The sequence below is a fragment of the Heptranchias perlo genome, chromosome 8 (genome assembly GCF_035084215.1).
Source record: "Heptranchias perlo isolate sHepPer1 chromosome 8, sHepPer1.hap1, whole genome shotgun sequence".
In the NCBI taxonomy this organism is placed as follows: Eukaryota; Metazoa; Chordata; class Chondrichthyes; order Hexanchiformes; family Hexanchidae; genus Heptranchias; species Heptranchias perlo.
In genome coordinates this window covers 84664804-84677265 of record NC_090332.1, presented here as the reverse complement: position 1 = coordinate 84677265, position 12462 = coordinate 84664804, and the positions used below count along the sequence as shown (strand labels likewise).

Genomic DNA, 12462 nt, shown 5'->3' with positions numbered 1-12462 from the left:
TTTGTGTGGTTTAACGCATAACTGATGTGAGCTGCTAACTCTTTCTTTAGATGATCAATCTATGCAGCTGAAAATTTGAAATCCAAATTTAATTGATGCATTTATTCTTACTGGAGAGTTTCTTAAATTTTAAGTCAGGACATTAGTCGGAGCACAGTGTTTCTCGTCAGAGTGTGGAGTGTAACAAAACTGGCAGGACCATTCCTTCAACACAAAATGCTACCTCTTATCAGTGAGATGTTGTTTAGAGACCATCCTATCCTTCTTGCTAAAGAGTGAGATGCTAGGAGGCAGCAATGTATGTGTCAACAGTAAAAAAAGTGACTTTTAAAACAATGCAGATGTTTTATCATTTCTGCTGCACGTAAGAGCACATCATAGAATCATAGAAAGATAGAATCAATGCCAGGATTCTTCCCTATGGGGCAGAGTTCCAGTGGGGTGTGTTTTCTGCCTCTCGATCCACCCAAGCCCGACCCATTTTTCTGGGTTGGGGTTAGTCCTGTGTGCACGCCAAGCACCGTGCAGGATTCCTGCCATCAAGAAGGAGCCCTCTGCGAGGATGGAAAATCCCAGCAGTGTTGCAGCACCAGAAGAGGCAACGAGAGATCTTAAAGAGACAGAAGCGTCCTATAGATCCTTCCACTGAAGGATTCGGCCGAGGTCAAAGCCTTCAGCAGTTAAGTGTTTGTAGCTGACACTGGAGGAAGAAGAGGCTGCTACAAGGTCCACTCCCTCTACGGAGGGCAGGGGCCTTCAAGACTTTTACCACCACGTCCTAAGGCATACTGCCATCCTCCATATAGCAGCCCTGGGAAGCAGCAGTAAATGGGGTGGAGGGCAATCATCTCGGTACGTGAGCCCTGCTCCCAACACCATTTACATGGGATGGGTGGGGAAGTAGCAGCCAGTGGTGGCCTCAGTGTGGGAGGGGTAGAGAAATTTCAGACAGGTCAGTGAGGTGGTGGTAGACCTCACTGCCCAAATTTTCCCCCATTTCCTGCTGCAATCCTGCCCAATTTTGGGTGGGATTGTGTAGAAATAATTCCTCTCTAAATGTCTGATGTCATCTTGCATTACTTCCATTGCAGCATAGTGCAATAGAGTACTTTTGATGGTAATCAAAAAACCTACATGTAGAGGTTCCGAATTCATTCATGTACAAATGCAAAATAATGAAGGTAAGCTGACTATCAAATGGCAGTGCTATGCTCTAAAATGTTAATCATTACTTCAGAAGGTTGCAATTGAATATTTGTATTTACAGAGCACATCATTGAAAGATCTCAAAGTGCTTCACACAATTAATTACACTGTGAAGTTCAGTGATTGTTATTGTGTAGGCAAACACTACAGCCAGTTTGCATCAACAGCGAGATGAATAACCAGTTAATTTGATTTTGGTGGTGTTGGTTGAATGAGAATTCCCAACACTTCTTCACACAGCACCGTGGGATCTTTAACATCCACTTGAACAGGTAAATAGACCTCAGTTTAACATCACATCTGAAGCACAGCGCCTCCATCAATTCAGCACTCCCTTCGTACTGCACTGAAGTGTCAGCCTAGATTATGCACTCAAGTCCTGCTGTGGAACTCTGAAGCACAACAATCTGACTCAGAAGTGTGACTGCAGCCAACCGAACCAAGCTAACATTACTGCTAGTAGAATGTCAGATAATTCAGGGGTCTTCAAATGGTGGACTGTGGCCAAATTCACAGCTTGGAACTGACTGCACAGTAGTTTTGAAGTGAAAGGTAGTGTGAACATGGGCCTTTATATCAACTTTTGTCCCACCCATGGAAGTGTTTTGCTTCTGGCTGGTCAATTATCACTGTCAATCATCACTCACTTCTGCTGATGAGCAGAAGCGAGCAATAATTGACAGCGATGATTGACCAGCCAGAAGTGAAAAACCTCTGTGGGCGGGACAAAAATTAATTATGTAGACTGTCGTAAACTATTTTGAATAGAGCTAAGCTGACAGTTCTGTGATCACTGATCGGCTTTTCTTCGGGAACATTAAATGAGGAAATTTAAAGCAATATTGCTTGAATCATCGAGTTTGTTCATTTCCTCATTTCCATGCAAAACTAGAAGAAGGAAATTTCATTAGTTGTGCTATGGATTCTTTTGTACACAAATTTATAGTACAAAGGGAGAACACAATTGTTGTTATAACATTCTTAATAGTTATACCAGTGCTTGGTAAGGTTGATGACTGACTTAAGTGGACAGTGACTGAATATAATTGGGAACTTATGTTATATAGAATTGCTGTCGTACATTATTCTTGGACCGCTGATTCACATACACTTCCAGTTTTGTATCTATTCAATTTTAAATACCTTGGACTGAAAATTGATTAGTGATTCTAGTTGAACTGAATCCTGCACATCGTTTTTTTTTAAAGGAAGCAAGGATATCATAGTGAGAGTAAGAGATGCTAAAGAAATGTCAAATTCTTCTAAAATTGAAGTGACATTACATATTTTTGCATAAGGAATATTGCCTGCAGAACATTATAAATAAATGCAACTCAAGTGCTCCCTCTTCTGGGTTACTGTACAGATAGTCTCAACCAATGTACATTATTAAGCAGAATCCCAATAAGTGACAAAGTACCATGACTTGATCTCAGCAAAGATTTGATAAAGAATAAAAGTACATTTGAAAAACAATGTAGACAAAAAGTTGATTTTAAAAGGAAAGGGCAAGCATAGAGAAGTGCTTCCCCCCAAACTCCTCCCAGCTTCTGAAAGCAGTGTGCAGTGTCTGATGTTAGGGTACAGTTCCATGGATGATGGCTGTCTTCCAGTACCTTGGCCAAATGACCAATCTTGATCAGTGAGCCAACACAGGTTGTAAGTTAGTCAGCTGTGCGACCATCACGATACACTTTCCAGCAACAGGATCATTAGACAGCAAACAGAAGCAGTAATCCTGATATATTGATGCTATATACTGTTGAAGGTAGACCAGTCTTTCCTTTTACGACAAACATATCAGCTGAGACTGCTTGGCTGCTGGACTCAATATCAAGCATTGGAAGAGGCATCTGTACCAAATGGAAATAACTGGATATGGAGATTCACTTGAGATTCAGAATAAGCAACAGTAGATTGATAATTGGATTCGTCAATAATATTCTATGGACAACCAGAATCGACAGTGGCTTGAATTATGACCGTTTGAAAATATACTATTGTCTTTGACTTGTTGCTAGTTACTGAATTAATAATGTACTGTTCTGATATTATGAATAAGTAGAGTATAAGTTCACTATAATGAACCCTGTTTACAATAAACCCCTGGTTTTAACAATTCCAATGGTAAGTCCTGATTATTTTCAATGGAAATTAGCCCTACTACAATGAACACTTCAGCAGGATCTACTCGGACCGACCCGAATACAACGATGGAATTCAAACAGAGGCTAATTGAAAGATAACCTATTGTAGTGTGAATCCAGCATGACGTATGCATTCGTTGCCTGATAAGAGGTCTGATAGAGAGGAATGCGATACACTGGGAATTTCAGAAAGAAAATTACAGGAAATTGAATTTGAAGAAACCCAAGCCCCTACACAAGCAACTCTGAGCAATGAGGACATTAATAAATCAGTGACATTGAGTCGGGGAGAGGATGAGGAAACTTCTGGTGATTAGGACATGGAAGGCAGAGAACCAGTTACCCCTTCACTGGATGAAATCAGAAAGGCAATCGCATGTGTGTGAAAATTCACACAGTTATCTGGAGCTGAGGATCTTTTCGGACTGGTTAACAAGATAGAAACACCGTGCATTGAGAAAATCACAAATAATATGAAGCAATTTACACTGTATAGATTTTTTAACACAATAAAATTATGTTCAATTAAAATTGGTCATTTCTTCATTTTTCTGATCAGCAAATCGCCAAACCCAAGTACAGTGAATACGCTGATTAAACGATCTTTTGTGCCGGTACCGAGGGGGTTCGTAGTGAAGTACAACGATATGTGTCATCTCCGACCCTGCATAAAGTAGGTACCTTTTCAGTTTTACTTGCTGCATAATATAGAGTTTTGATTGACTATATTTTTGTAGTTATGTACCTGGGCCACCATTTTTCATTGGATGCTTTTGTAGATGTCTACAATTGGATAACTGACAGCACTGGGTGAAATCATTTAATTTCCTGCACGCATGACATTTATTGCCCTTTGCTAGACAATCTTCCATATGGGTATAATTTCCAGTGCAGTAATAACACATATGATTGGAGCTGACCTGGCTTGACTGTGGTTTCGCTTAGCACAACATAGTTTACACTTAATGTTCATCCAGTTGATAAGAGACTTGTTGCTTAGTTTCCACATCTGCTGCACAATATGTGGCTAGATCAAGTGCTCTGGCCAGTTCTAAAAGCTCACCTAAGATGCGCTCTTTCTCTAGGGCTCAACAGTGCAAAATTTGAGATAACATCTTTCTATAATCTATGTCTTGATTTCCCAATCTACATCAGTGAAATTATATTTTCCTGTTGGTTGATATAAGCATGTACAAAAAGCATCTATTCATTCTTATGTTGTGTAGCCATCTAAATGGGATTGACTCAGATTATCTCCTGAAGAAATTCAATCAAGTTGGTAAGACATGACTTTCTTTTCCAGAAGCTATGTTGTGACTCTCTAATAACCCCTACTGCAATTTTCAAGCCCTGGCAACATTCTTGTGAATCTTCTCTGCACTCTCTCCAGAGCAAACACGTCCTTCCTGTAATGTGGTGACCAGAACTGCGCACAATACTCCACCTGTGGCCTTACCAGCATTTTATACAGTTCCATCATAACATCCCTGCTTTTGTATTCTATACCTCAGCTAATAACGGAGAGCATTCCGTATGCCTTCTTCACAACCTTATCTACCTGTACTGCCACCTTCAGGGTCCTGTGCAGTGATGCTTCCATTGCAGAATAGTTGCCAATATTCATTGTTTGGTCTCAAACATTAAGAATTGCCAGTTGGGTGACTTGTCAAACAGTTGTTGGAGCCTGTGGAACTATAATCCAGGATGAGCTATTTTGTTTAGCATAAGGACTAAGAGCAGAAAGAAGTTTACCAAAACAACTGCAATCATTTTTCTATGCAACAATTTTAAAATGCTGCATTATCTATTATATTTTATCAGGATAACAAAATGTTTTTCACTAGGGCGAGGTGGGAAAGGTATTATTTTTAATCCTCCAGTTCTCTCTCCTGACCTATCACTTGTGAAATCAGTGACTCGCAGTGGGGTAGAATTCCATGAATGGCAGGAGAATTACTTTCATGTTGCATGGGAACATTGAAGAAAATAACTAGTTTATAACAGCAAATATTGAACTTAATTTCAGAGAAAAATCTCTGGCAACCTCAGTCAGACCCCAGAGGAGATAAACTAAGAGTACAGTCCAGCCTCTGTATGTCAAGAGGCTCCATCAGTCATGCACAGTAATCCATTACTCCATTCTGTGTGCCACTGGTCTTATTCAGCAATTCCCTCTTCCTGTCACCCTATAAACTAAGCACTCTCCGTTCATAAGGAAGTGATTTTATATAGACAATGGTAACTTACAATGCGAAATTATACAAGGAAAAGTATCATTCAAGGAAAAATTAAGTAGTCTTACCTTAAGAACAAATTTGTTCGAGGACATCACTGCAATAGAAACATATCTTGCTTAATGTGCAATGATAGTTAAATAAATTACTATCATCTCATTCACACAATAGTGCAGCCAACCTGAGTGAAAACAGAAAAACAGTTTGTAAAAAAAAAAATACAATGGGAATCAAATATTACTTAGATATAAACACCACATTAAACACTAAGTGCCAGCTTGGCTCAGATCAGCACTCTAACCTATGAGTCACAAGATTGTGGGTTTCAGCCTACCTTCACGACATCAGCACATATTCTGGGCTGATATTTCAGTGCAATACAGGGAGTATTCCAATTTCGGAATCTTTCGGATAAAACATTAAACCAAGGCCTCACCTGTATGGTTCAGGTGAACATGAAAGATCCCACAACACTATTCAAAGAGTAGTTGGGAGTTCTCAGTGTCCTGCGCCAATTATCACTCAACTAACTATCAAAAACAGGTTATTATCTCATTTGCTATTTGTAGTACCTTGCTGTACATTTAATATTTGTAACACATTTCAAAAGTAATTCACTTTAGGATGTTTTGAGGATATGAAAGGCGCTATAGAAATGCAAGTTCTTTCTCTCTAAATCCTTTCAAAACATGTCAAATAATTCAAAGGCTTCTGGCTTCTTTGACAATTTAGAAATCACATGAAGTCTACTGCATCACTGGTGGTAATTCAATGCTCTAAGTAGGCTCATTGTTACTAATTTATAACTAGTGTAGTCACCAGTAAATATCTACTTCCTTTATCAAGTTAACTTTTGTCAAGTTATTGTATTTCATGGAGAGATCACACTTGTGTTACACTAAGTAGAGAACACTCAGCATCTACCAGTTTATTTTTAGGTAGGAAATGAAGGCAACACTTAGCTTGAGTTCGATATTGAACTTTTAAATCTGCAATTCCTGTCATGTGCATCTGGACCATTGAAGTTATTAGATGCTCCCTGTGTGCAAAAGGGTTCTGTTGGAGTTTAACCATCTAGAACTGTGCAGTTTAGATTAGTAAATAGTTAGAGTCCATGATTGCCTTTTTAAAAGAGCATCTTTGATGGGTCTAATAGTTTTTCTTTTTCTATGTATTGGAATGTATATGTATCAGTACAGAGCACTTGTCTAGCTAGAACCAACCTACTAATTATGGCATTGGCTTGCAGTGTCATCTGGAGCCAAGCGAGAAGAATCCCAGCCCTTCCAAGGTTTACCCCTTCAAGTCTTATTAATGAGCCAGACTGGCTGGTCATTCATCAACAAATCCTTAAGTACTGAAGGCCCGACGAGCTCAGGTATCAGATTACCGAATCTGCCTCATAGAGGATTGACTCCATTCCAAAGAACCATTACCAGACATGCCATTTTAGAGCCAACTTGATCCCAGAGAGACCCTGGTTACCTCCCAAGCCCCTCAAAGATGATTAGATTTCACTGCCAATGTGAAATGTATTTAATATTATAAATTAAAAGTGCTATATAAATGCAAGTTGATGTTAAGAAATGAGGATACACTTACTTAAGTTTAATATTTAACTTTTCAATTTGGAAATTCTACCATGTGATTACTTTTGTTGCCAATTTCTCCCCTCCTCTCCCCCCTCCCCCTCCTCCCCCTCCTCCCATATTCTGAAAGCATTGGCTCCTCACTGGGATAACACAGGTGCTGAGCAGCCTCCTTTACCTCACTCAGGTTCCATCACGTGTGGGCCTTAACAGCAAGTGTCAATGGGTTATTCAACTGCAAGGATCACCACAGCAGAGCCCAATCCAATCCTCACCTGACATCCACACATCTGGACTTTCAATAGGGCTTGCTGGATAGTAAACTAAATATTCCTAAACTAGAGGCAGTGAGATCAACTGTAGCATCCCTACTCCCACTTTGGTTGAGATTAATTCACACAGCACAGACTAGGGATTATACAAGCCTTCCTGGAGTGGCACTGTATTTACAATTTCCATTTTTTCCTGCTCTCAGAGAAAATGGCCAAATGCCAGCCCGTAAATACCAAAGAAAGCAATCAGTTTTACAATTTGCATTTGTAACATCCTGCATTTTAAATTTGTTAGCGGAAGTATACTATAAAATGTAACAATGCAAATGTTCAAATTTTCCCAGACCAATATTATTCTGTAATATTGACTATTGAGATACTTGGAATACTGAGATACTCAGAATATTGAAATACTTAGAATACTTCTTGTACATTAAACTATTGTTGAAACAGTGTTTCCTGGTTCAATGCACATTAAATGACTTGTATAATAACGTGCTGACAAGCAGGCTGATCAAGTCCCAACTTGTTTAAAATTACATTTTACACCCAATACCTACACAGCCTGTCAATTGTAGAAATTATAATCTGGACTAAAAATATACTGAGGTGTTGTCAGAGGATTTCTGCCAAACTGGGTCTAAGCAGATCAAATGTAGTCCTTCACCTTAACCACACCAGTTGGCAATTAATTAATTTGGCTTGCATCAAAATACTCATTACTTACAAAACTGCATACACAATTTTAAAAAAGTAACTACTCTGTAGTGACTCAACCCTGTTATTCATTGCATAAAGGGGTAGAATTGAAAAGCAGAGAAGTTATGTTAAACTTGTGTGGAACCTTGGTTAGATCACACTTGAGTACTGTGAACAGTTCTGGTCTCCATATTATAGAAAGGATATAGAGGCACTGGAGAAGGTACAAAAAAGATTTACTAGGATGATACCAGAACTGAGAGGTTATACCTATCAGGAAAAATTGAACAGGCTGGGGCTGACTGAGGGGTGACCTGATAGAGGTCTTTAAGATTATGAAAGGGTTTGATAGGGTAGACGTAGAGAGGATGTTACCACTTGCGGGGGAGACCAGAACTAGGGAACATAAATATAAGATAGTCACTAATAAATCCAATGGGGAATTCGAGAAAAACTTCTTACCCCAGAGAGTGGTTAGAATGTGGAACTCACTACCACAAGGAATAGTTGAGGCAACTAGCACAGACGCATTTAAGGAGAAGCCAGATAAACACGTGAGGGAGAAAGGAATAAAAGGATATGCTAATAGGGTTAGACGAAGCAGGGAGGGAGGAGGCTCGTGTGGAGCATAAACACCAGCATGGACCTGTTGGGCCGAATGGCCTGTTTCTGTGCTGTACATTCTATGTAAGAGATAGGCAGGCTCTCTCCTCTCAAAAGTTTGCCACTGACATGCTATGACCAACCACTAGGAGGCACGTGAGAGCATCCCCAAGGAGAGTCTCGCTTCAACTCCCCACTCGACTGCTTTTTGTACTATAGATGAATAAAGTAATAATATAACTAATAATGGATTGTAGGTTTACTTATAATGAACTGATTGAAATAGAAATGTAAATATTATAATAACGGGGGTAATTTTAACCTAACTATTCAAGTAGGATACTGATGGAATCAGTTCCCATCGGTTTCCCGCCTGGCGGGTTAGGTTAAAATTACCCTCAGTTTTCAGTGCAAATAAATATTGAAGAACATAATAATTTGCATTTTTGCAGCAAGTTCTCCCATCCACCCTAACACAGAGCTTGGAATTGGGGTACAAATCCCAGATGAAATCCAAAATTTGGCTGTGTACTCCTATAGTTTCCAGTTTGTTCATGAGGGCCTTTCCTGCCTTCATGACATCCCAAGGCACTTCACAAGTAATGAAGTACTTTTGAAGTGTAGCCAATGTTATAGTGTAGGGAAATGTGGCAACCAATTTTCACACAGTAAGGTACCATAAACAGCAATGAAATAAATGGTCAGATAATCTGTTTTAGCGATGATGGTTGCTGGATAAATGTTGGTCAGAATACCAGGAGAGCTCCCCTGCTTTTCTTCGAATAGTGCCATGGGATTGTTTACATCCACCTGAAGGGACAGACAGGACCTTGGCAACCACTAGGTCAAATTCTTTGACCTTAGGGTGCTTTGCAATCCCATACAAAGCCAAAAACAACCCTACACATTCCTCAAAAGAGCAAAATCCAGCCTATTCCTTTCAGATTACTCTGCAGCCTTCCAAAGCACCTAATATGTATGCCACAATATTACAAAGAACAACCTTAAGTGTATTTCCTCAATGGTTTTTGGGCTTACTAGGATCCCCTTTCTTGTGGATAGAAACAATAACTGCACTCAAAAACCAAGCATGCCTGAAATGGAATCCAATTCACCGGCCTCACAAAAAGCAGCTGTGGTCCCTAACACTGTTCTCCCTAAAGCACTCCCATTCTCCCCTTAAGCAGCAGTCAAATGCTGACGGTTGATACGTACATTAATAATTAAGTGGGGCTAATTCAGTCTAAATACTTATAGCCCAAATGCATTTGAACTTGGATCGCCAAAGTATTTTAGCAAAAATGTATTGTTCAAACTTTCTGAAAATGGAGGGAATTATATTCCATATTTAGTGTTTATTAGCAACTGAACTGGGATTAGGCAGCGTGTGAAATGCTTATCCAAACATTAGGATCACCTTGAAGAAATTAGTTTCAAGGCCTCAGCAACTGATACACATGTTTGTAATCTGACTTTATTATACCCATCAACACATCTTTATTACTTACAACCTCTCTGATCTCATTGATCAGTGAGTTTCAGCACATAAGGCACAACAAATTTGGCTTGCTCACCTGCCACTGGGTGCTTTGATTATGAGCCAGCACAGCAGTCACCTAATTGTGGCCATGCATATGCAGCTCTGGAGCAACCTGTAGAAAGCAGTCAGCCAGTATAAATCCCACTCTGATTTGTTTTTTATCAGCAAACACTGACAAGTGGACATAAGCCGTGAAATGCTGATGGTTAGAATGTATGTACAGGGGTTTCTTCAACCATAACAAATCTAGTTGTTTTTCTTTTATCATTCAATGCTGGATTATTAGGCACCCTTAAAACAGTGTTGTCCAATATAAATTGCTGACTAGCCACAGGGGTGGCTACGGCAACACCATTTTATCCACATGCACTAACTTTAGTAGAAAATGTTCACATACACTCACACAGTACAGGTAAATATATTTCATGTGTGTATATTTACTTAAATGTCTACCACCACTCAGTAACAAAGGAAGTAGTCATAATAATAAAAAAAATACTCTCAGTCTGTTTTTCATCTTTTCATTTTACCAACAAGTGCACAAAAATTTTGAAGTACATATGCATATACCACGTAAATCTCTAACATCCTCCAGCCCTACAACCCTCCGAGATCTCTGCGCTCCTCCAATTCTGGCCTCTTGCCCATCCCCAATTTGTCTTCGCTCCACCATTGGCGGCCGTGCTTTCAGCTACCTAGGCCCTAAGTTCTGGAATTCCCTCCTGAAACCTCTTCCCCTCAGACGCTCCTTAAAACCTACCAATTTGGCCAAGCTTTTGGTCACCTGTTCTAATATCTCCTTATGTGACTCGGTGTCACATTCTGTTTGATAATTGCTCCTGTGAAGCACCTTGGGATGTTTCACTATGTTAAAGGTGCTACATAAATGCAAGTTGTTAAATATGAGTATTAAGATTACATACCCAACCATGGTTGTGTATTACTCTTTTTTAAAAATTTACTAATCAGAAATGTAATTAAACATATCTGGATTCCCAATTAGCCACATGTGGGCTAGTGCAATTGGACAACACTGCCTTAAAAAAAGCAGCTGAAGAAATAGATAATCAACAAAGAAAAGGTGTTGAGGTTGGTGCTGGCTGGTTGCCCCGCATCACATTAACACCCCAGTTTGCACCTGACTGCTAAACAGATGTGCTACACGGTACCTGAAAGTGTGTAACGGAGAAGTGGTCACCGTGGGGCAAGGGAGCCTTGCAGCCTGAGACCCACCACAACCCCCCCCCCTCACACAAACCCTACTCCCCACACCCTCGCCCCCCCCCACATCCCTCCACACACGCACACACTCCCCCACAAACACTCCCCCCACCCCCACTCTCCCTTCCCCACTCCCCCCATCACCCACACTCTCCCCCATCACCCACACTCTCCCCCACAAACACTCCCCCCACCAACTCTCTCCCTTCTCCACCCCCACACACACCCACCTCCCACTGCCCCCATCACCCACCTCCCCCCCACACTCTCTCCCTCACCCACACTCTCTCCCTTCTCCACCCCCCCACACACTCTCCCCCCCCCCCACCACACACCCCCCCCACCCACCACACACCCCCCCCACCCACCACCACCCCCCCACCCCCACCCCCCCACACCCACCACCCCCCCACCCACCCCCACCCCCCCACACCCACCACCACCGCCCCACACCCACCACCACCGCCCCACACCCACCACCACCGCCACGCGCTCACTAACCCCCTCGCGCGCCTCACCAACTCCAACCGTTTCGAACCCGCCGCCTCGTTCAAACCGGGCTCTCAACAGCGCACGCGCGCTGCCGACCCTGGTCCAGTTCCCGACCCGGTTCACTGTCGCCTCCTCCCTCCCCATCTCAAGTCTCCACTAAAAATATATATATTTCACACAATCCCTCCTCCTCCTCCTCCAGAACAAAAATAAAAGCGATAGATCTAATTAGACTATATCTCTATAATAGATGGCTACATTAATGCCGGAATTATCTTTTAACGTGAAAGACCGACTGTAGATTACCAGGACGGGTGATGTGATCGATGTCCAGCCCATTCGTTAATTTTTTTTTTATTGCACAGACCGTTAAAACCCAATTTAAAAAAAAAATATTGTGGATTTCCAAGCGGAGCTAACCGGAAGTCGGTTGTCCGAAGAGTCCCGGCGGGGGAGGAA

At 41.2% G+C, this 12462-nt stretch overlaps 1 protein-coding gene across 1 annotated transcript in view; it reads right to left on the bottom strand.

Annotated features, from left to right (window-relative positions):
• slx4ip (SLX4 interacting protein) overlaps positions 1-12221 on the bottom strand; it is a 70819-nt gene extending 58598 nt beyond the window's left edge. Inside the window, 2 exon segments of the mRNA XM_067989448.1 lie at positions 5656-5768; positions 12030-12221. Coding sequence (XP_067845549.1) covers positions 5656-5682 — 27 coding nt within the window. The 5' untranslated portion in view covers positions 5683-5768; positions 12030-12221.
• Positions 12222-12462: the final 241 nt, after the last annotated feature.